We start from the raw sequence: 23,465 nt of genomic DNA on the forward strand, positions 1-23,465 counted from the left end.
GGCCCACGGACATTCCAGGGCTGCGGATTAGTGACCAACGGCTGTGTCCTGGCTGGGACAGTGTCCTCCGAGCCCACTGATGGCTTCCACTCCCCAGTCCTGGGCCCTGGGAGGAGGCTGGGACCTCGGCTATGGTCCTTCTGGTGAGCAGGAACTGGGCAAGACCCCAGGGGAGTTCTTTCCTTTCTCGGGAAGCTCGTCCCAACCCCCCAGCCATGAATTAAACATAGGCAAGAGGTAACCGCACACCAGAGAGGTGCGATCTGTGGGCCTGAAGAGGGGTGGGCTGAGGCCGCACCTGCGCTAGGAAAAGGGTGCCTTAGGAAAGTCTGTCTGGGCAGTGTCGGGGGCTGGGCCCAGCCCCGGTGCCCACTACCTTCACCCACATGACTATGGGCCATGGGGGAGTGAGGCAGGAGGAGTCAAGGCAGGCGGGGACCAGAGCACGTGATGCCCTTGGCTGACTCCAGTCCTGCTCAGATCAAGTCTGCTTCTAGACAGGCGGCGAAGCAGGAGGGCAGCACCTTGCCATGATGTTCCGTGGCCCAGCCGTGGTTGGCATGATCCCACCAGAGTGAGCTGGAGCAGATCTGCACCGTGGGCCACGTTTCTCAGAAAATACAGGGCTGTCCTGTGGGCCGCAGCCTAATGCCCACATTCCTCTCGGGGCAGATCAAAGGTTTATTCAACCAGGTCACAGCCTTGCAAACCAACTACGTCCTCCTTCTGGAGTTTGTGTGATCCCTGGCCCGAGCCCGCACCTTCTCGGAGCAGGGTTCCAACTCTATGGAAGCTCCGCTGAGATACAGGTAGGGTTGGCTTTCCTGGGGAAACACCAGTGGAATGCGGCTATCGTCATGGGTGCCAGGGATGCAGACGAGGCCAGGCATACAGGACGTGCAGGCAGTCTGGAACTGCGTGTCCCCCACAATACCTAGGGGCTCAGGAGTTTCTTCTCCCTCAAACAGAAACCCAGCACCCTCAGGGTCACCGCATGCGGGTCCTAGCAATGCTTAATAGTTACCTGTTTTTTGGTGTATTTTTATTTTTTAGACAGTCTCACTCAGTCACTCAGGTTGGAGTGTTATAATCTCAGCTCACTGCAGCCTTGACCTCTTGGGCCCAAGTGATCCTCCCACCTCAGCCTCCCAAGTAGCTGGGACCAGGTGTGTGCCACCATGCCTGGCTTATTTTTTAATTTTTTTGGTAGAGACAGGATTTCGTCGTGTTGTCCAGGCTGGTCTCCAACTCCTGGGCTCAAGCGATCTTCCCACCTTGGCCTCCCAAAGTGCTGGGGTTACAGGCATGAGCCACCACACCTGGCCATGCCACCTGTGTTTATCGAGCTCACAAAGCCTGTTTGCATGTGTGAGATCAATGATTGAACTAAAGCCTGTTTGCATGTGTGAGTTCAATTATTGCCACAAGAACCCGGTGCAGTAGCAGGTGGGACGCCCGTCGTGGAGATAAGGAAATGGGCTCAGTGTGTCTAAGGGGCTTATCCAAGGTCACTCAGCGAGGGCATGGAGCATCCCAGCTAATCCAAGGTCTCTGCCTTCCCATTCCCAATGCTTTAGTTCACATCCTGACCTTTCTCAGTGCACTTTCCACAGCTCTGCTGTGCCGGGTAATAAAAGACCCACTTCCTCCTCTTGGGCTTCCATGGCAAACATGGCCAGTTGACCCATATGGTATGATGCCAGGCACTTGGGACAGGTGGGAGAAAAATATATTTTGGGGATTGGGGGGAGCAACTTTTGAAGGGCTCCATGGCCCTGGCTTACTGCAAGAAGAGTCCCAGGCCGGGCACGGTGGCTCATGCCTGTAATCCCAGAACTTTGGGAGGCCAAGGCAAGCAGATCACTTGAGGTCAGGATCTCGAGACCAGCCTGGCCAACACGGTGAAACCCTGTCTCTAGTAAAAATACAAAAATTAGCCGGACAGGGTGGTTTAGCTGTAGTCCCAGCTACTCAGGAGGCTGAGGCAGGAGAATTGCTCGAATCTGGGAGGCGGAGGTTGCAGTGAATCAATATGGCACCACTGTACTCCATCCTGGGCGACAGAGCGAGACTCTGTCCCACCCCCAACCCCTCAAAAAAAAAAAAAGAGTCCCAGGAGAGCAAGGTTCATGAGCCAGAAGAGAAGCTGAGTGGATAAAAGATTAATGAGACACTGGAAGGCCTAGGCTGGAACCGACACGCTGTGTGACCCTGAGGATGGCACTCCCACTCCTGAAACTCAGTATCCAATGGTGTAGAGCTAGGATGACCCCTCTGCTGGGCCCCTAACCAGGGCATCACAACTTGGTTTCCAAGGTACTTCCTCCTGGGCCCAGACTTTTTACTGCAGCCTGCTTGGTGGCCGGGGTGGGTCTGGAGAATGGGCAGCCTCATTCTTGCAAGGCAACTTTCCCCAGGTGAGGCTATTACAGGGTTTACATCTGCCACCCAGACTGTAGGATTCACATTTTCCTATATTTTCTTTATCACCTGTGTCTCTATCTATCCCGCCCCTCTCCAGCTCATGTACAGTTGATACCTCTTCTCCCAGTCTGCACTTGAAGGTTATAGTGGTCAAGTCATTTTGTCTCTTCCTGAAGCAGCTCCTTTCTTTAAAGCCTTGAAATCTTGTTGATGGTCTCCAAAAACAAAACAAACAAACAAACAAAAAACACGAAACAAAACAAAACAAAAAACCATTCAACTCTAGGAGAGTTGTGGCCACATTTTCTTCTAAAAATTATATGTCCAGGCCAGGCATAGTAGCTCACACCTATAATCCCAGCACTTTGGGAGGCCAAGGTGGGTGGACTGCTTGAGCTCAGGAGTTTGAGACCAGCCTGGGCAGCATGGTGAAACCCTGACTCTAAAAAAAATACAAAAAATTAGCTGGGCGTGGTAGCATGTGTCCATAGTCCCACCTACCTGGGAGGCTGAGGTGGGAGGATAGCCTGAGCCGGGGAGGTCAAGGCTGCAGTGAACTGTGATCATGCCACTACACACCAGCCTGGGTAACAGACCAAGATTCTGTCTCAAGAAAAAAAAAAAAAAAATTAGGCCAGGTGCAGTGGCTCACGACAGTAGTACCAGCACTTTGGGAGGCCGAGGTGGGCAGATCACCTGAGGTCAGGAGTTTGAGACCAGCCTGGCCAACATGGCAAAATCCTGTCTCTACTAAAAATACAAAAATTAGCTGGGTATGGTGGCACACACCTGTAACCCCAGCTACTTGGGAGGCTGAGGTATGAGAATCACTTAAGCCCAGGAGACAGAGGTTGCAGTGAACTGAGATCACACCACTGCACTCCAGCTTGGGCAACAGAATGAGACTCTAAAAAAAAAAAAAAATTCATGTCTATTTAATTTTTTAATTTTTCTCGAGATGAAGTCTGGTTTTGTTGCCCAAGAAAAGAAGAAGAGGGAGTGCAGTGGCACAATATTGGTTTACTGTGACCTCTGCTTCTGGGGTTTGACCTCCACATCCCAGGCTCAAGCCATCTTCCTACCTCAGCCTCCTGAGTAGCTAGACTGTGGGTGTGCGCCACCAGACCCAGGTAATTTTTTTTTTTTTTTTTGAGACGGAGTCTAGCTCTGTCACCCAGGCTGGAGTGCAGTGGCGCCATCTCGGCTCACTGCAAGCTCCGCCTCCCGGGTTCACACCATTCTCCTGCCTCAGCCTCCCGAGTAGCTGGGACTACAGGCGCCCGCCACTGCACCCGACTAATTTTTTGTATTTTTAGTAGAGACGGGGTTTCACCGTGTTAGCCAGGATGGTCTCGATCTCGTGACCTCGTGATCCTCTCGTCTCGGCCTCCCAAGACCCAGGTAATTTTTATATTTTTAGTAGAGATGGGCTTCACCATGTTGCCCAGGCTGGTCTCAAAGTTCAAGCTATCTGCTGGGATTACAGGCGTGAGCCACCACACCCAGCCCCAAATTAGTATGTTGAAGTTCTAACTCCATTACCTCCGTGTCACTGTATTTAGAGATAGGGTCTTTAAAGAGGTAATTAAAGTTAAATGAGGTCATTGGGGTGGGTCCTGATCCAACCTGACTGGTCCCGTTATAAGAAGAGACACACAGAGGGAAGGTCCCGTGAAGACACAGGGAGAAGGCAGCTGCAGACAAGCCAAGGAGAGAGATCCTCAGAGGAAACAAACCCCCCCGCACCTTGATCTTGGCCTTTATGCCTCCTGAGAAAATACATTCTGTTTTTTAAGCCACCCAGCATGTGGTACCTTGTATGACAGCCCTAGCAAATGAACACAGCCCTTATGAAAACGTACAGCTAATATCACACTTAACAGTGAGACCAAAGACTTTCCTCCCTAAGATCAAAACAAGGCAAGGATGTCTTTCCTCACCGGTTCCACTAAACATTGTACTACTGAATGTGCAATGTGTGCATTAATTAACAAAAAGACATTAAAGGCATCCATACTGAAAAGAAAGAAGTAAAACTATCTTCATTTGCAGATGATGTAATTCTACTGTAGAAAATCCGAAGGAATGTTTAAAAAAAAAAAACCCTACTAGAATAAAGGTCTCACAATACAAAATTAACACACCAAAATTCACTGCATTTCTATAAACTGGCAATAAACAATCCAAAAATGAAATTGAGAAAACAGTTCCACACACGGCCAGGCACAGTGGGTGACATCTGTAATCCCAGCACTTTGGGAGACCGAGGTGGATGGATTGCTTGAGGTCAGGAGTTCAAGACCATCCTGGTCAACATGGTGAAACCTCATCTCTACTAAAAATACAAAAAATTAGCCAGGCGTGGTGGAGGGCAACTGTAATCCCAGCTACTCAGGAGGCTGAGGCAGGAGAATTGCTTGAACCTGGGAGGTGGAGGTTACAGTGAGCCGAGATTGCACCACTGCACTGCAGACTAGGCGATAGAATGAGACTCATTCTCAAAAAAAAAAAAAAAAAAAAAAAAAATCCATACATATAAAACTGTAAAACATTGCTGAGAGAAACTAAAGATCTAAAAAAATGCATAGACATTTCACATTCATGGAATAGAAGACTCAATATTGTTTTGTTGTTTTTTGAGACTGAGTCTTGCTCTGTCATCCAGGCTGGAGTGCAGTGGCGTGATCTCTTCCTACTGCAACCTCCACCTCCCGGGTTTAAGTGATTATCCTGCCTCAGCCTCCCAAGTAGCTTGGCTCACAGGCGCCTGCCACCACACCCGGCTAATTTTTATATTTTTAGTAGAGGCAGGGTCTCACCATGTTGGCCAGGCAGGTCTTGAACTCCTGACCTCAAGTGAGCCGCACACCTTGGCCTCCCAAAGTGCTGAGATTATTAGGCATGAGTCACCACACCTGGCCAATTCTTGTATTTTTAGTAGAGACAGATTTCATGGTATAGATGAATGGTAATTCTCCCCAAATTTGTCTATTAATTCAATGCAATGCCCATCAAACTTCCAAAAGATTTTCGTTGTTGTGTTTATTTTAAAGCAGTTGAGAGGCCAGGTGTGGTAGCATGTGCCTGTAATCCCAGCTATTTGGGAGGCTGAGGCAGGAGGATCCCTTGAGCCCAGGAGTTTGAGACCAGCCTGGGCAATATAGCAAGATCCATCTCAAATTGGATCTTAAAATTGAATCTTAAAATTGGATCTTAAAATTTGCATGGAAACGCAAAGGAATTAGAATAACCAAAACACATCTGAAAAAGAATAAAATTGGAGAATGTATACTACCTGATTTCAAAACTTGCTATGAAACTTCTAGTAATCACATCTATAAGATATGGAAAAAGGATAGACATATAGATCAAGGGAACAGAATGAACAATATACAAAAAAACTCTTATATTTATGGCCAATTATTTTGTTTTATTTGAGGGTCTTGCTTTGTCACCCAGGCTGGAGTGCAGTGGCACCATCATTGCTCAGAGTAACCTCGAACTCCTGGGCTCAAGCCATCCTCATGCCTCAGCCTCCTGAGCAGGTAGGACTACAGGCACGTGCCACCATACCCAGCTGCTTTTTTTTTTTTTTCCCAGACAGGGTCTCACTCAGCCTGGGTGACAGAGTGAGACCCTGTCTGGAAAAAAAAAAAAAGCTCTGGGGTTCAGGTGATCCTCCCACCTCAGCCTCCCGGGTAGTTGGGACTATGGGCATGCAACGGCATGCTCAGCTAATTTTTTGTATTTTTGGTAGAGACAGGGTCTTGCCATGTTGTCTAGGCTGGTCTAAAATTCCTGGGCTCAAGTGATCCTCCTGCCTTGGCCTCCCAAAGCACTGATATTACAGTTGTAAGCCACTGAGCCTGGCCATTTTCTTTTTTTTCTTTTTTCTTGTTTTTGAAACGGAGTCTCGCTCTGTTGCCCAGGCTGGAGTGCAGTGGTGCCATCTCGGCTCACTGCAAGCTCCACCTCCCGGGTTCACACCATTCTCTTGCCTCAGCCTCCCAAGTGGCTGGGACTACAGGCGCCTGCCATCACGCCTGGCTAATTTTTTGTATTTTTAGTAGAGATGGGGTTTCACTGTGTTAGCCAGGATGGTCCTGATCTCCTGACCCTGTGATCCACCTGCCTTGGCCTCCCAAAGTGCTGGGATTACAGGCTTGAGCCACCGTGCCTGGCCTTTTTTTTTTTTTTTTTTTTTTTTTTTTTAAGATAGGGGTCTCACTATGTTGCCCATGGTGGAGTGCAGTGGCTATTCACAGGTGCAACCATAGTTCACTGCAACCTCCAACTCCTGGTCAGCCGCTACTTCTTAAAATGTTTCTCTGGTTCATGTTTCAGAGTCTGGTTCATGACTCTGCTACACTTCAGTTTCAAAAGCTGGTAGCAAAGGAAAGAACATGCCAAGAGCTGAGGTTCTGCTGTGATGAGACCACCCAAGCTCCCTGTATCTATACTAAGGGATCTGTTGCCCAGGCTGGAGTGCAGTAGTGCGCCTCACTGCAACCTCCGCCTCCCGGGTTCAAGCGATTCTCCTGCTTCAGCCTCTCAAGTAGCTGGGATTATAGACATGCACTACCACACCCGGCTAATTTTTGTATTTTTAGTACAGATGGGGTTTCGCCATGTTGGCCAGACTGGTCTTGAACTCCTGACCTCAAGTGATCTGCCTGCCTCGGCCTTCCAAAAAATGCTGGGATTACAGGAGTGTGCCACTGCACCCAGCCTGGATGACTTAGCTTTTCAAGGCTTACAGAAGTTGGTACCTTGTGTAAATAGGCTGGCGAGGTCTGGATGCCAGATGTTCTTCTGAGGTTGCTGTTCTCATAATTGCTGTATTCAAGTATGTCACCCAGTTAAGATGAAATGCCTAGAGCACAGTCGCGGAGTGGGACCAGCTGGGCTGAGGAGGGAATGAAGTACAAACATCCATCGATGTTCAGGGCCCTGAAGCAGCTGGAAAGCGCAGGCGTTCAAATCACCAGAGGCATGGCTATATCTGCTCACATATGATGCTCACAGATGCATGTCCTGGGCATGGAAACAGAGCTCCCCAGACCATGGTTAACTCACCGCATGCATCTGGAGTTCAGAGTTCAGTCCACACCAAGGCGCAGTGGTTACTTTTATAAATAAACAAGTCACAATGAACATAGTTAAAAGATATCAGTACTAGTGGCACTTGGGGACTCCAGCCCAGCTCCCATCACAAGCAACTGGCCACCAGGTCTGGACCCACGTCCTTTGCTCTTGGCCTACTGAGGTCATTCAGTTTTGCTCATCTCCCGCGACCTGGAAACCCAAGGGAGCAGGCCGTGCAATTCATCCTGGAAGAGTAATAGAAGAACAGCTGTCGTGCATGGAAAGATCTTGCAATGGGTCAAGTATTATATTTTTTGAGACAGGGCCTTGATCTGTCATCCAGGCTGGAGTGCGGTGGCACGATCACGGCTCACTGCAGTCTTTTTTTTTTTTTTTTTTTTTTTGAGGTGGAGTCTCACTCTGTCGCCCAGGCTGGAGTGCAGTGGCCAGATCTCAGCTCACTGCAAGCTCTGCCTCCTGGGTTTACGCCATTCTCCTGCCTCAGCCTCCCGAGTAGCTGGGACTACAGGCGCCCGCCACCTCGCCCGGCTAGTTTTTTGTATTTTTAGTAGAGACGGAGTTTCACCGTGTTAGCCAGGATGGTCTTGATCTCCTGACCTCGTGATCCGCCCGTCTCGGCCTCCCAAAGTGCTGGGATTACAGGCTTGAGCCACCGCGCCCGGCCCTCACTGCAGTCTTGAACTTCTGGGCTGAAGCAATCCCTTCACCTCAGCCTCCTGGGTAATTGGGACTACAGACACACACCACTCTACCTGGCTAATTTTTTGATTTTTGGTAAAGATGGGGTCTCCCTAAGTTGCTCGGGCTGGTCTTGAACTCCTGGGCTCAAGCAATTCCTCTGCCTCAACCTCCCAAAGTGCTGGGATACAGGTGTGAGCCACCGCGCCCGGCCTATTAATTTTTGTTTTTTTTTTTGTTTTTTTTTTGGGAGGGGGGACGGAGTCTCGCTCTGTCACCCAGACTGGAGTGCAGAGACGCAATCTCGGCTCACTGCAAGCTCTGCCTCCCGGGTTCACGCCATTCTCCTGCCACAGCCTCCCGAGTAGCTGGGACTACTGGCGCCCGCCAGCACACCTGGCTAATTTTTTGTATTTTTAGTAGAGACGGGGTTTCACCGTGTTAGCCAGGGTGGTCTCGATCTTCTGACCTCGTGATCCTCCCGCCTCGGCCTCCCAAAGTGCTGGGATTACAGGCGTGAGCCTCTGCACCCGGCCTAATTTATTTTTTGAGACAGGGCCTTGATCTGTCGCCCAGGCTGGAGTGTGGTGGCACGATCATGGCTCATTGCAGTCTTGAGCTTCTGGGCTGAAGCGATCCTTTCACCTCAGCCTCCTGGGTAACTGGGACTACAGGCACGCACCACTCTACCTGGCTAATTTTTTTTTTTTTTTTTTTTTTTTGAGACGGAGTCTTGCTCTGTCACCCAGGCTGGAGTGCTGTGGCCGGATCTCAGCTCACTGCAAGCTCCGCCTCCCGGGTTCCCGCCATTCTCCTGCCTCAGCCTCCGGAGTAGCTGGGACTACAGGCGCCCGCCACCTCGCCCGGCTAGTTTTTTTGTATTTTTTAGTAGAGACGGGGTTTCACCGTGTTCACCAGGGTGGTCTCGATCTCCTGACCTCGTGATCCGCCCGTCTCGGCCTCCCAAAGTGCTGGGATTACAGGCTTGAGCCACCGCGCCCGGCCCTGGCTAATTTTTTGATTTTTGGTAGAGACTGGGTCTCCCTAAGTTGCCCAGGCTGGTCTTGAACTCCTGGGCTCAAGTGATTCTCCTGCCTTGGCTTCCCAAAGTGTTGGGATTACAGGCGTGAACCACCATACCAGTCTGGGTCAAGTATTTTATATTCATTAGTTGAGTTTCATAACAACCCTATAAAGTAGGCATCACTGTCCATTTTAAAACAAGTAAACAGAGGCCTAGGAAAGGCAACCACCCACGGTCATACACCAAGGAAGAGGCAATGCTGGCATTCAGGCCCAGGCCAGTAAACCCAAAGCCCCATACCCTTGACCCACCACAACAGTCTGGGATTCTGAGGGGCTTCAGTCAGGTGACACCTCAGACCTAAGCATCTTAAGGTCCCTAACTGTGGAGTATTTCATGAGAACAAGCCACTGGAGGGTAAGCACACATTGCTCTTCTCAAGGGAGGGTGTACTAAAGGAGCCTCATCTCAGTCCCCCTGTGCCATGGAGGCCACACTGGGTGAGCACCCTTGGGAGGGAGATGCATAGCCTGACTGGGGTGCTAATGGTCCCGGCACTGGGCTCTCATGCAAACAGCTGTGTGAAGCCAGGAGGCTCAAATCACGTGCCACAGCGCCACCTACTGGCCAGCGAACAACAACATCCTCCTGTTGTAAAGTTACAATCATGTAAAAAATTTCAGGTCAGGCGCGGTAGCTCACGCCTGTAATCCCAGCACTTTGGGAGGCTGAGGTGGGCAGATCATGAGGTCAGGAGATCGAGACCATCCTGGCCAACATGGTGAAACCCCATGTCTACTAAAAATACAAAAAATTAGCTGGGCGTGGTGGCGTGTACCTGTAATCCCAGCTACTTGGGAGGCTGAGGCGGGAGAATCCCTTGAACCAGGGAGTCAGAGGTTGCAGTGAGCCAAGATCGTGCCATTGCACTCCAGCCTGGTGACATGGCGCTCGGCCTAAAATCCTTAAATCTTAAAAGACATTTTAATGATTTTGCCCTCCACTTTTTGCCCATTCATTTAATTATCTGTTAAACACCAAACACAACGTGAGGTGTTGGAGTTTGGGAGAATTCGAGTCCTTCTCAGAGAATTCGAGACTTATAGAACCAGCAGGGCAGAGAACCAAATAAAGACACACCAGAAACGGGTGTGTGAGGACCCCAAAGGAGGCCATGCTCTTGGGGAAGCAAAGACTCCACTGTGGGATGATGGTGGTCTTGGGCTGAGCTTTTGAAAGGCAGGAGGGGCCGGGCGCAGTGGCTCACGCCTGTAATCCCAGCACTTTGGGAGGCCAAGGCAGGTGGATCACTTGAGGTCAGGAGTTGGAGACCAGCCTGGCCAACATGGCGACACCCCGTCTCTACAAAAATACAAAAATTAGCTGGGCATGGTGGCGTGTGCCTGTAATCCCAGCTACTCTGGAGGCTGAGGCAGGAGAATCACTTGAACCTGGGAGTGGAGGTTGCAGTGAGCCGAGATCACACCACTGCACTCCAGCCTGGGCAACAAAGCAAGACTCCGTTTAAAAAAAAAAAAAAAAAAATTAGTTGAACAGGTCAAGTCCAGCGACTAACGTGTAGATGGAAGCTGGTGTAGAAAGCGAACACTGGCTGTTTCTCTCAGTGTCGTTTCCACAGTGTGAGAACACGACCCCTCTTGCTTTCCACACAAACCTGAGCGCACATGTGCCCGCGTGGAACGTCAGGTGGCAAGTTCCTCCTATGAGGTCAGCTGTAGGCAGATGGCTGGTTGGAACTTCAGGAGGAGTCGGGAAGCTTTCCCCCCCAGTCACTCCAGCGTTGCAGGGAGGGTAAGATAAACACCTGCATCTTCCCTACCCCCATTCACAAATCTTTCCTTACACTGTGGTAACACAGGGAGGCACACACACTCCTCTGCACACTGTTTATGCTTTCTGGTAGCAAGCACGTTTAAGTCGCTACAGATGAAGAATATTTCACAAGCAGCCGTGCAAGAGTAGTTAAAATGTCTGTTTATTCATTTACAAACCTAGTAACGTCAGAAGAAACTCAGTGGAAACCTTGCTTGGTGGAGACAGTGCACAGTGTTAGTGCCACATTCACAGGGGCAGAAATGCTCGGTCACCCTGTGCACCCAAAGTCACCAAGGATCTCTAGAAAAGATCCCACTTACTGAAGTGCCTCGGATGTCTTCAGGGCCACATTGTAACTACACAGGAACAGAGAAGAGCTAAGCTGAACTGCACATTGACAAACACAAACGATGAGTCACAGGACTCTACAGTAATTACAATGGCATTTTTATACATCCCAAGTGTTGACCAGAGAGTAAAGTGTTAACTGAGCTGCTAGAAAACCCTTCACTGAAAGAGCTTTCTAGCCCACGCCCATTGTTCTGAGGAAGGAGAGGCTATGTGGGGCGGATGGGAACCCACACGCTGAGATGAACTTTTCTCTTTCTTCCAATCTGCACCCACCATCTGACATTCTGGAGTGTAAGGCACTAGAACCTGGCTTAGAGAATAGCAGGGCTCTAAGCTCCAGTTCTTGGTGTGCAAAGGAAATTCTGACATAGATCTTTTGAAAGAGATGCTAAAAAATCCTCCCTATCTCCTGTAATTTCTGTCTTTGACAGGAAAACAAGAAGGCAGAAGATGGTTTGAAAGGATAAAAACAGGTGCATCTAAGAATGAGAAAAATGGCCCATGAAGAAATGTGTAACTCTCCAAGAGATGCAGACACTCTGCTCGGAGAAGTCAAGAATCACAAACAACTCTTGATGTTTTATGGACAAAGGGGAGGCAAAGGCATACAAAAATACTCAGTTATCTTGAAAAAGAGTGTACTGGTAGTGATCAGGGCTGCAAAGACGAGCCCGGTATTGACAATGGGGGAGCCTTACAACTCAGCACCTTGAAGTGTTGGCCCGAAATGGTGGCAGGGAGGAGGTGCTGACGGAGACCCATGGGCACCACTTACTGTGTGTACACAGGGCCTGGGGCAAGCCTCACACATCTACCATTTCTTCCACTCAACTGTGCTTCTCCTGAATCCATGTGCCTGAAATGACATGTGCAAGGTGAACATTCTTTTTTTTTTTTTTTTTTTTTTTTTTTTTTTTTTTGAGACGGAGTCTCGCTCTGTCCCCGGGCTGGAGTGCAGTGGCCGGATCTCAGCTCACTGCAAGCTCCGCCTCCCGGGTTTACGCCATTCTCCTGCCTCAGCCTCCTGAGTAGCTGGGACTACAGGCGCCCGCCACATCGCCCGGCTAGCTTTTTGTATTTTTTAGTAGAGACGGGGTTTCACCCTGTTAGCCAGGATGGTCTCGATCTTCTGACCTAGTGATCCGCCCGTCTCGGCCTCCCAAAGTGCTGGGATTACAGGCTTGAGCCACCGCGCCCGGCCTGTGAACATTCTTTATACTGTGCTAATACTGCTTATATCAATGTTTGTGATGGGTGTTTGGGGGATGGGGTGCAGCAGGAAAATTAGAATGGCAGGAGGTTCTTATTTATTATTAACCACTGTTGACCAAACCTCTAACTTAGATTTTTTTTTTTTTTTTTTTTGAGACAGAGTCTCACTCTGTTACCCAGGCTGGAGTGCAGTGGTGCAATCTTGGCTCACTGCAATCTCTGCCTCCTGGGTTCAAGCGATTCTCCCACCTTGCTGGGCCTCCCAAAGTGCTGGGATTACAGGAGTGAGCGAACACACCCGGCCAACCAAGCCCCTATCTTAGATGTTAAAGAAGATCCTGATTGATCACACTGCCGAAGCAAGAGAGACATAAAACTGACCCTTGTAGCTAACCCCTGAAAACAAGCCAACGCAAATTCCTCCACCAGGCCAGTATTCTAGGGCCAATATGGAAACTGCGGGTCACAGAAGATTCCCTTCTATTTCAGGTTCTCAAAAAGTGGTGTAGACTCAGCCAAATGCCAGGAAATGTGTCCCTACACCAGAGGAGAAGCAGAGCCAGAAATGAAGGCTACAGGTTGAGTGCTTCCTGTCTTCAGCGAAGCACTCAACGCTCTTGGAAAGCTGCCATCATTCTTGCACCACTACTGCCACCAAGACGGTGGCGAGGGAGGACGCTAAATTTCAAATACATGCAAAGACAGGTAATATACTGTGGAAGCTGGAGGTTTACTTTTCATACACTTTAGTTACTTTCTTGGAAACAGCAGTCCAGGAAAGCAAGCAAACAGGTAGAACTCCGGCTATGCATGAGGAGATGATCCAGGGCCAGTGTGCCTCCCAGTGAGAACCAAACAGAAGTGGCCAGCCTCTACTCCTGGGGCCAGAGTGAAACCGGGGTTTAATCACTGGGCAATGTGGTCTCTGTGTCTCTGGCCTGAATGAGATCTCTTGAATGTGGGGGGACAGGGATCCCTGGAAGAGTGTGAAAAATACAGTGGTCATTGTGCAGTTCTCTCTGCTGGAGCCTGTCCTGCCCTCATTTGAGGTGCTGTGACAGCAATGCAAGGTGAAAAGAGATCAAATGGCCCAGCTTAGCAGTTAGTGTTTGTCCCTTTTTGCTCCTCAGAGTTCCTGAATGAGAGATTTTCTGGCTTCAGTACCAACGATCACAGAAGGAACATCTTCCTGATGCAAGCTTAGATGGAAGTCAATGACCCTGGCAGTGCTAAGAAAAGAAGTCACACGTGGTCTGACAATGAAGGGGAGGTAACTAAGGGCATTTCAAGGGAGGGGAAGGCCCACGGAAAACTGGCAACCCTCAACCCTGGGTCTCCATCTGTTTATGCCAATACACGTTGTGTTCCTAGGTTCGGATGGCATACACCGACAAGAGAAGGCAGAGACCATCCTCCATGGTGAGCACAAAATGCTATGACAGGTAATTGCAGAGAGAAAAAAGCACCCAACTCCATAAAGCCAAGTACAGTCACATACAAGTACAGCCAAGTACAAGAGTCCAGAATCCTTCAAATCTCTAGGGAGAGAAGACAAACAGGCTCCCCGGAATGAGCTGAGACACAAGGCAAACCCTTGGAAATGACACACAGATGAGGACGCTGTGGTTGTCCCTCCTTATTCCTGCTGGATTTGCAGCCACGGCTCTGCATCTGGGGCATCTACTGGCCCCCTCTGTTCACTCAAGAGGCCACTGCCTCTCAGGAGTCCAGAATGCTCCGACGTCTGACACCGATGGTCAGGAAGTTATGCTGCCCTCTCCTCTTGACCAGCTAAGAGGCTTGGACACTAGACAGAGGCAAAGCAATTATGTCAGAAGCAGGGGAGTCATTCACTGTCAGATCTGTCTGTTCGAAGAGCTCACATTAGACCAATTACAGAAAGCCACCAGACTCACACAGCCTATATTTTAATGAACCAGGAGAGACTTCAAGGATGAACTCTAAAGTGCTACAAATCTGTATGTTTGGGGCACTCAATAAACAAGTGATGTCCTAGAAGATCAACATCCCGTCGGTCTTAGGAGTATGACCCTATTCACGGACAAGGTGTTTCAACTGACAGCCTGAGTGCTCACCCCTCCATACTCCTCTCCTAGCAAGACAAGCACTCTGTTGCTCAGAGGGGGAAACGGACATCATTTAACAGGAGGCCAGGGTTCTAGTTCAACAAACAGTGTATAATTTTGGACACAGCATCAGATTTCCTGACTTCTTAGAAAGGACAGCTAATTAAAAACATGTCAATCTCTGGTAATTAGTTGGAGATTAACAAGGGCAGAAGAGAATCCAAGTCTTTTTTTTTTTTTTTTGAGACAGAGTCTTGCTCTGTAGCCCAGGCTGGAGTGCAGTGGCGCGATCTCGACCTCGGCTCATTGCAAGCTCCGCCTCCCGGGTTCACACCATTCTCCTGCCTCAGCCTCCTGAGTAGCGGGGACTACAGGCGCCCGCCACGGCGCCCGGCTAATTTTTTGTATTTTTAGTAAGAGACGGGGTTTCACCGTGGTCTTGATCTCCTGACCTCGTGATCCGCCCGCCTCGGCCTCCCAAAGCGCTGGGATTACAAGCGTGAGCCACCGTGCCCAGCCGAGAATCCAAGTCTTAAAACTCTATGTGGGATACACTTCTGATGAAGCTTCTATTTGACTAATATACTGTGATGATGGCACTATTCAATTTTAAACTACGGAGACAGCTTTTATTCTTTCGATTTGGATCCTGGTAAGTGGTGATACTGCTATGTAACAGTTAAAGCACAAATGTATTGCCAAAGTTAAGTTTGAAGAGTTTTGTCTACGTGTAACTAAATTCTAGATTCAATTACAAATACATTTTCCTTTACAAAGATGGCTTTGGAGGGGTGCAAATGCTACGTGTCTGGAAGAGCAGGGGAGGCCTGCAGCTCCCAGTCAGCCGTCTCCATCTTCGGAGGTAAGTCTGCTCCCTGCTGGTAACGCCTGCATATGCCCAAGGGCCTGTTCCTCCTCTCCCAAGGCACTCACAGCTGCTGTTCACTGGTCCACCCTCCAGCCGGCAACACCTTTCCTCCTCTCCTCCTCTCTGCCTAGAGGCAGCATCTCTCGGCTAGTTAAGTACACACCTGCTCTAAGACAACTAGACCCCCAAACAGAATTCTCATCATATGCTCCTTTAATAAGCCAACTAGAACTGTCCAAAAAGGTGGACACTAAAGTCAGTAATCACTAGGAGTGGTCTAGTTGGGGAAATGGCAAGAAATGTCTAGAAGGAGCCAGCCTAAGTGGGTAAACAGAGATCCCAAAGAAACACCAGAGAAGGCAGACACCTGAGCATTTTAAGCTGCTCTAATGAAATCGAAGGATCTCCCTTAATACACTTATAGACCTAACAGAGCTAATGCTTCCAAGATACCAATACACCAAAGGTTAGAGTTTAGCTAACCAAAATGTTTTATAGCAGTTTGTTTGCACTTAAAAAAAGTCAGATTAGGGCAGTTGATATGCAAGGGGAAAATGAAGTGTTGAGGCTGGACTGCTGATATCTAAGTTTCACCTTGGGAAAAGAGACACTGCCTGAAAGTGCACGGCACTCCTGGGCACGCACGTCGTCTTCCAGAGGATATGGAAGAGTGGGTGGAGGGAAACAAAGAGCCTGGGGTGAAAGGAGGAAAAGCAGTCTCTAGCCTTATGCAACGTACAACCCTTGGACCCAGAACTCTCAGTGGACTAATGTGGGTCACCTCTGCGGAGCTCTGCTCTGTGCTGGAGAGTCAAACCCAGGATTCTGGCAGCTCTCTGGAACTCAGCACGGCCCACAAGGTTGAAGGGCCCAGGACAACACACCTGATCCCTTTCCCTCCCTGTTCTAAAAGGAGAGAAACATGACTTTATGGGCCAACTGTGAAGGGGACAGGTGAGGCTGACCTGACAAAGTCAGGCACACTGGGAGAAGAGGAGGGAAGGACGGCTGAACTTTGGACAGCTGAGAGAAAAGCAGCATCGTTTCCACAGCAGACCACTCAGCGTCACTGCGGCGGGGACATTCTGAGGTCAGACCCTTTTGACTAGGAAAAGCAACACACAAGGCAACATGGTTTTTCCCTTTCAACCACTGTGGCTTACTTGCTTACTCAACTAAGAAAGAAAAAGCAACCTTATTATAGAGACCAGCAAGAGATGAAGAAAATTATAGGGAGGCTGCCCTGGCCCAAAGGTCTGCTAACAGCTTCTGCAGGGAGGATGAGGGTGGTGCCCGGTTAACTGCTTATCTCCACTACAGACCAGAGAACGTCTGTGCGATGCCTCTCATCAGTGAGGTAGATGATCATCCTCTTGCCAGAGGTATCGAGTGCCAGCCCACAGCACAGCGGAACAGGAGAACGAGCTGCCCCTCAGGGCTGCATCCGACACACAGCAACCCCAGCAGAATTAATAGGCTGCTCCAAGAAAATGGAACCCAAGGGAGAGGGACTCGTGCCCCGAGGCCTGCACCACCCCAGCTTGCTCTGCTTTGAGATGCAGAATTTGAAAGCAGCTGTCACCGTCACTCATGTCCACAGTGGAGCTTGTTTCTGTCCTGCCTGTCAGACACACCTCCTGCCACCATGAAAGCTGAGTGGGGGTGGGAAGGGAAAAAGAGTCCAGAGTGAATATTAGGAGGAGGAGGTGGAAGGACAAGGAAGGCTGCAGAGCAAAAATTTTTAAAGTAGGTCAAGTTCAAAATTATATCAAGGAGATGAAAGACGGGAGGCAAAAGCTCCATAAGAGGAACGGAGGCAGAAGGAAGAAAAGCTCCAAGGTGACGCCCGCTCCAGGAAAAGATGATGGGGAGAAGGTGAGGCTGCCCTGGCATCACTTCCCATGTAAGTCACTCAGCTCCATGTCATCCTTTCGGCGCTTCTGGGTGAAGAGGGAGGCGACGGGGTAGAGCTTGGCCTTGGCCTGGAAGCGGTATCCCGCGATGTCAATCTCATACTCTCCCCGGTTGATGAAATCCGCTGTCACCACCTGCTCTTCCCCCGTGTCCTCGGAAAAATTGTGCACAAAGCCCAGGCAAACGTGGCGCTCGAGGCTGTAGCTGTAGGCACTGCTGGTGGTCTTGCCAACGTACTGCCCATTCCGGTAAATGGGCTCTCCCCACCAAGGCCAAAGGTCTAGGTCTGTGTCATGGTCGTCCAGGATGAACATGGTGAGGCGTTTATACACTCCATTCTGCTTCTGCAGCAGGAGGGCATCACGACCAATGAAATCCATGCCCTAAGAAAGAAAGGAACTGCCAAGTCATCCAGCGACACTAAGACCCTGGGCACAGAAAGCAGCACCGTGGGAAGGGTCCCCTGGTGTCACAGCAATGACACAGAGAGGGGCACAGCCGCCTCCAACCACAACCATGCCAGCTTTTGGGAAATGGTGTGATTTCCACCATGTGAAAAACTGCATGTGAAATATAAAAGACCCCTTGGTAATTTTTGTAACAAAAGAGGTACACATTTTGTTGCCTATTTTATAAACATAAAGTCACAAGACCAGATAGAACAAAAACATTTAGGAAAAAAACTCACTCACTTAATAAAATACCCTATCAGTACAGTACTTTAGAAGAATGTTTTTCATATCGGCCAGTTGCGTTGGCTCACGCCTGTAACCCCAGCACTTTGGGAGGCTGAGGTGGGCGGATCTCCTGAGGTCGGGAGTTCAAGACCAGCCTGACCAACTTGGAGAAACCGCATCTCTACTGAAAAAAAAAAAAATACAAAATTAGCTGGGCGTGGTGGCACATGCCTGAAATCCCAGCTACTTGGGAGGCTGAGGCAGGACAATCACTTGAAGCCAGGAGGCAGAGGTTGCAGTGAGCCAAAATCGTGCCATTGCACTCCAGCCTGGGCAACAAGAATGAAGCTCCATCTCAAGAAAAGAAGAAAAAAAAATAGTGATTATCTTTAAATAGACAAAATGTGGGTGATTTTAGTTTCCTTTTTTATATTTCCCAAAATGAGTTACTTTTTTTTTTTTTTGGAGATGGAGCCTTGCTTTGTCACTCAGGTAGGAGTGTAGTGGCATGATCTCAGCTCACTGGACCCTCTTCCTCCCAGGTTCAGGCAATTCTCACGTCTCAGCCTCCCGAGTAGCTGGGATTACAGGTGCCTACCACCACGCCCAGCTAATTTTTATATTTTTACTAGAGATGGGGTTTCACCATGTTGGCCAGGCTGGTCTCGAACTCGTGACCTCAGGTGATCTGCCCAAAACAAAAAAACCAAAAAAATTAGGCCGGGTGTGGTGTCTCACATCTGTAATCCCAGCACTTTGGGAGGCCAAGGAGGGCGGATCACCTGAGCTCAGGAGTTCAAGACCACCTTGGCCAATGTGGCAAAGCTGTCTTTACCAAAATACAAAAAATTAGCTGGGTGTGGTGACACGTCTATGGTCCCAGCTACTTGGGAGGCTGAAGTGGGAGAATCACCTAAACATGAGAGGGCATTGCAGTGAGCCAACACTGCGCCCCTGCACTCCAACCTGGGTGACAGAAAGAGACCCCACCTCAAAATCAAAAACAAAAGAAAAAGCCCACAAATATTAGGCAGCTGACCAAAAGATGACTAGTTTGTACAAATATTCGTGGCATATTAATGCATCACCATAATTAACTCGGAATAGCCTCCCAGAAAGTACTAGAAATAAGTGGGTTTTTTTGTTTGTTGTTTTTTAATTTTAATACAGAGACGAGGTCTTGCTGTATTGCCCAGGCTGAGCTCAAGTGATCCTCCTGCCTTGGCCTCCCCAAAGTGCTACGATTACAGTTGTGAGCCACTGCACCTGACCAAGTGTTGTCTATTTATTATTATTTCTTTTTTTTTGAGATGGAGTCTTGCTTTATCACCCAGGCTGGAGTGCAGTGGTGCAATCTTGGCTCACTGCAACCTCCACCTGCTAGGTTCAGGTGATTCTCCTGCCTCAGCCTCCCGAGTAGCTGGAACTACAGGTGCCGAACACCACGCTGGCTATTTTTTGTATTTTTTGTTTTGTTTTGTTTTTGCCTCCCAGGTTCATGCCATTCTCCTGCCTCAGCCTCCAAGTAACTTGGGACTACAGGCACCCGCCACCACGCCCAGCTAATTTTTTGTATTTTTAGTAGAGACGGGGTTTCGCCATGTTAGCCAGGATGATCTCAATCTCCTGACCTTATGATCCACCTGCCCGCCTCAGCTTCCCAAAGTGTTGGGATTACAGGCATGAGCCACTGCACCCAGCCTACTTTTTGTATTTTTAGTAGAGATGGATTTCACCATGTTGGCCAGGCTGGTCTCGAACTCCTGACCTCAGGTGATCCGCCTGCCTCAGCCTCCCAAAGTTCTGGGATTCAGGCATGAGCCACCATTATTATGTTTTCATTTGAAGATATTTTACCCTATAAAGTTTTCGTTCTCATTTACCTGATGCTAACATCAAGGCCTCAATCTTTTTCCTTTTTCCTGTCATATCAGTTCTTCTTCCTAGTCTAGTGCGGATTCACTACTCAGGAAGCTGAGTGAAAGTGGAGTCTGGATAAACACAGTACCTTTTCTAATTTCACCCGAGACTCTCGTCCACATTCCAGGGGCGTGGTGAGGTTATTTATATCCTGACCCCAGAAGGCAAAAAACTTCTCAATTCGGAGACTGCGAAGAGCATAATACCCAGCATTCCGGATTCCATATTTCTGGCCAACACTCATCACTTCATTGTACACATGCAGGGCGTACTATAGGAAGAGATGGAAAGTTAGTAAGCAGTAGACCTTCAGAATTAAGCATGAAGCATGTCTGGAAGAGCTGATGCTCACACTATTAACATGGACAAGAGAGGAGGCGTATAAAACTCCCAGGATGTCTCATCCTTGACACACTCAGGGCATAGCCCAGGGGTGATGAGCTGGGGTCACCCCAGCCAAGACTTAAGCTCCATGAGAGCAGGATCCATGTCTTTTTACCTCTCTAAAATGTCTCGTGTGGTAATTCTAGCACAGAGCAATTTTTACATAATAATTTGTAGAAGCACTCTTACCATTTGGTAAATGGCCAGTCTCATCATCATTTCTAAAACAGTCCACTAATGCTCCAGGGTCTTCATCTGATTCTGGCTTTGTTCTTTTGCTCCAGTTTCCCAACCACTGTCATGCCCTCATGTGCTGGCCCAAGCTGTGAGGCCCAGCTCTCACACGTAACTTGAGACGTGTGCACACATCGGATGACGGTGGGGGAGCCAGGAAGGCAGGGCTCGCCTGCTCATATCCCATAGCATTCAGGCTCTCAAGCTGCTCTTTTCTTGGTTTCAGAAACATGTACATTATCAGATCAGGGAACAGAAGGTTTTCCAAACGGAAGGCAAATATTCAATCCCTGTCTGAACATACACTGTTAAGTATAAAGTCCAACAAAAATGAGACTACACTGTTTGCTTTAAAAACTATAAAATGAAATCTAAAGCAAGACACAGCAAAGAACCAGCTTCAGTAATACTGCAGTTCTTTATCCTAGCGCAGTATGTTTCTATAAACTGCACCACTGTAGCTGAACAGGCATCTACCAAACAGACCACTACGATCAATTATTTTACTTCATTTTATTTCATTTCATTTTTTTTTTTTTTTTAATTTTATTTTTGAGACAGAGTTTTGCTCTTCCGCCCAGGCTGGAGTGAAGTGGCGCTATCTTGGCTCAATGCAACTTCCACCTCCCGGGTTCAAGTGATTCTCCTGCCTCAGCCTCCTGAGTAGCTGAGATTATAGGCGCACGCCACCACACCCGGCTAATTTTTGTATTTTTAGTAGAGACGAGGTTTCGCCATGTTGACCAGGCTGCTCTAGCACTCCTGACCTCACGTGATTCGCCCACCTTTGCTTCCCAAAGTGCTGGGATTACAAGCATGAACCACTGTGCCGGGAAGACAACTTTAAATGTGGAAAAAAGGAATCCAAGCTATTGCATGCAACACTCGCCTGTGGTATGTGTATAAGGGAAACACCTGAATCAGCCAAGGTGGGTGCAGGAGACCCACAGAACGCGGCAGAATGAGAAGACAGAGCTGGCGTCTCTGGGGAGCGTGGTGCTCTCCCACCTCAAGCTCAATCCCCGGTTCTTTAGCCAAGAGGATGGCCAAGGAAGAAAAAGGTAACCAGGTGACAAGCGTTGGGCCAGATCCAACTACATGACTAATGGCAAAATCAAAGAGAAGAGTGGGTCTCCACCATTCACTCATTCTTCTCACAAAATATCAGAGATTTAGTGTGAACAAAACGAGAATCTGCCCCCATGTTTTGGAAGACCTCTTCTCAAAGAGACAAACATAAGCTTCCTGGACAAAAGCCAGCTTATAGAGAACACAAGCGTGGCACAAACAATCTCTTTGACTCATGAAAAATCATAAGAAAGGCAACAGCTCAGGGAAATCAGAAAGCTGAAACCAAGGCCTCCAAGCAAGGATGAAGCTGCTAGAGCCACAGAGTCTCCCCTTCCTGATGAGGTGTGACCACAAGCATCTAGGTGACAACACCTGAACCACTGGGTGGCACTTCAGAATCAACATGTCTGCACAGGCCAACCATGGCAGCTGCATCTGTTTAAACTCTTCCCAAGTCTTGAACAATCTCTTCATCTTCATATTGTTATAATACTTCTGAGTGTGGAAAAGCAGATGAAATTTCACGCACTGATATATCTGTGCTTTAATAATTTAAAAAGGGTCGGGCACAGTGGCTCAAATAGTTAAAAGAGGGCTGGACACAGTGGCTCATGCCGGTAATCCCAACACTTTGGGAGGCTGAGATGAGAGGATCATTTGAGGCTAGAGTTAGAGTCCAGCCTGGGCAACATATGCAGACTCTCATTGCTATAAAAAAATAAAAAATAGGCCGGGCGCGGTGGCTCACGCCTGTAATCCTAGCACTTTGGGAGGCCAAGGCAGGCAGATCACGAGGTCAGGAGATCGAGACCATCCTGGCCAACACGGTGAAACCCTGTCTCTACTAAAAATACAAAAAATTAGCCTGGTGTGGTGGCGTGCGCCTGTAGTCCCAGCTACTCAGGAGGCTGAGGCAGGAGAATCGTTTGAACCTGGGAGGCAGAGCTTGCAGTGAGCCGAGATAGTGCCACTGCACTCCAGCCTGGGCGACAATGGGAGACTCTGTCTGAACAATAAATTTAAAAAAAAAAATAGCTGGGCACCTGTGGTCCTACCTACTCAGGAAGCTGAGGTGGGAGGACTGCTTGAGCCCAGAGGTTCAAGGCTGCAGTCAGCTATGATCATGCCACTGCACTAAAAAATAGTAGTAAATAAGGTTGAGGCAGTGGCTCACACGTGTAATCTCAACACTTTGGGAGGCTGAGGCGACAGGATCACTAGAGTCCAGGAATCTGAGACCAGCCTAGGCAACATAGCAAGACCCTGCCTCTACAAAAATAAAATTAAAAAATTAGCTGGGGATGTTGGTACATGCCTGTAGTCCCAGCTATTCAGGAGGCTGAGGCAGGAGGATCACTTCAGCCTGGGAGGTCAAGCTGCAATAAGCCAGTCTGGGTGACAGAGCAATGCCCTATCTCACAAAAAAAAAAAAAAAATTTAGGCCGGGTGCGGTGGCTCAAGCCTGTAATCCCAGCACTTTGGGAGGCCGAAACGGGTGGATCATGAGGTCAGGAGATCGAGACCATCCTGGCTAACACGGTGAAACCCCGTCTCTACTAAAAAAATACAAAAAAATAGCCGGGCGAGGTGGTGGGCGCCTGTAGAACCAGCTACTCGGGAGGCTGAGGCAGGAGAATGGCGTGAACCCGGGAGGCGGAGCTTGCACTGAGCTGAGATCC

The 23,465-nt window shown here is 48.9% G+C and overlaps 1 protein-coding gene and 1 long non-coding RNA gene across 3 annotated transcripts in view; one reads left to right on the forward strand and one right to left on the reverse strand.

Annotated features, from left to right (window-relative positions):
- Positions 1-497: 497 nt before the first annotated feature.
- On the forward strand, positions 498-18,028 carry LOC112614770. The gene is made up of 3 exons (XR_003117131.1): positions 498-809; positions 15,496-15,580; positions 17,854-18,028. It is a non-coding gene; the product is annotated as an uncharacterized LOC112614770 (long non-coding RNA).
- PDPR (pyruvate dehydrogenase phosphatase regulatory subunit) overlaps positions 16,065-23,465 on the reverse strand; it is a 46,993-nt gene continuing 39,592 nt past the window's right edge. The window contains exons 18-19 of one of the 2 annotated variants that reach the window (XM_025371484.1): positions 20,186-20,368; positions 16,065-17,883 (exon numbers count right to left, since the gene is read on the reverse strand). In XM_025371484.1, the coding sequence (XP_025227269.1) occupies positions 17,479-17,883; positions 20,186-20,368 (588 nt within the window). In that variant the 3' untranslated portion in view covers positions 16,065-17,478. The remainder of the gene's footprint in view (positions 17,884-20,185; positions 20,369-23,465) is intronic. The other variant, XM_025371485.1, reaches the window with a different exon arrangement.

The sequence above is a fragment of the Theropithecus gelada genome, chromosome 20, assembly GCF_003255815.1.
Source record: "Theropithecus gelada isolate Dixy chromosome 20, Tgel_1.0, whole genome shotgun sequence".
NCBI lineage: Eukaryota > Metazoa > Chordata > Mammalia > Primates > Cercopithecidae > Theropithecus > Theropithecus gelada.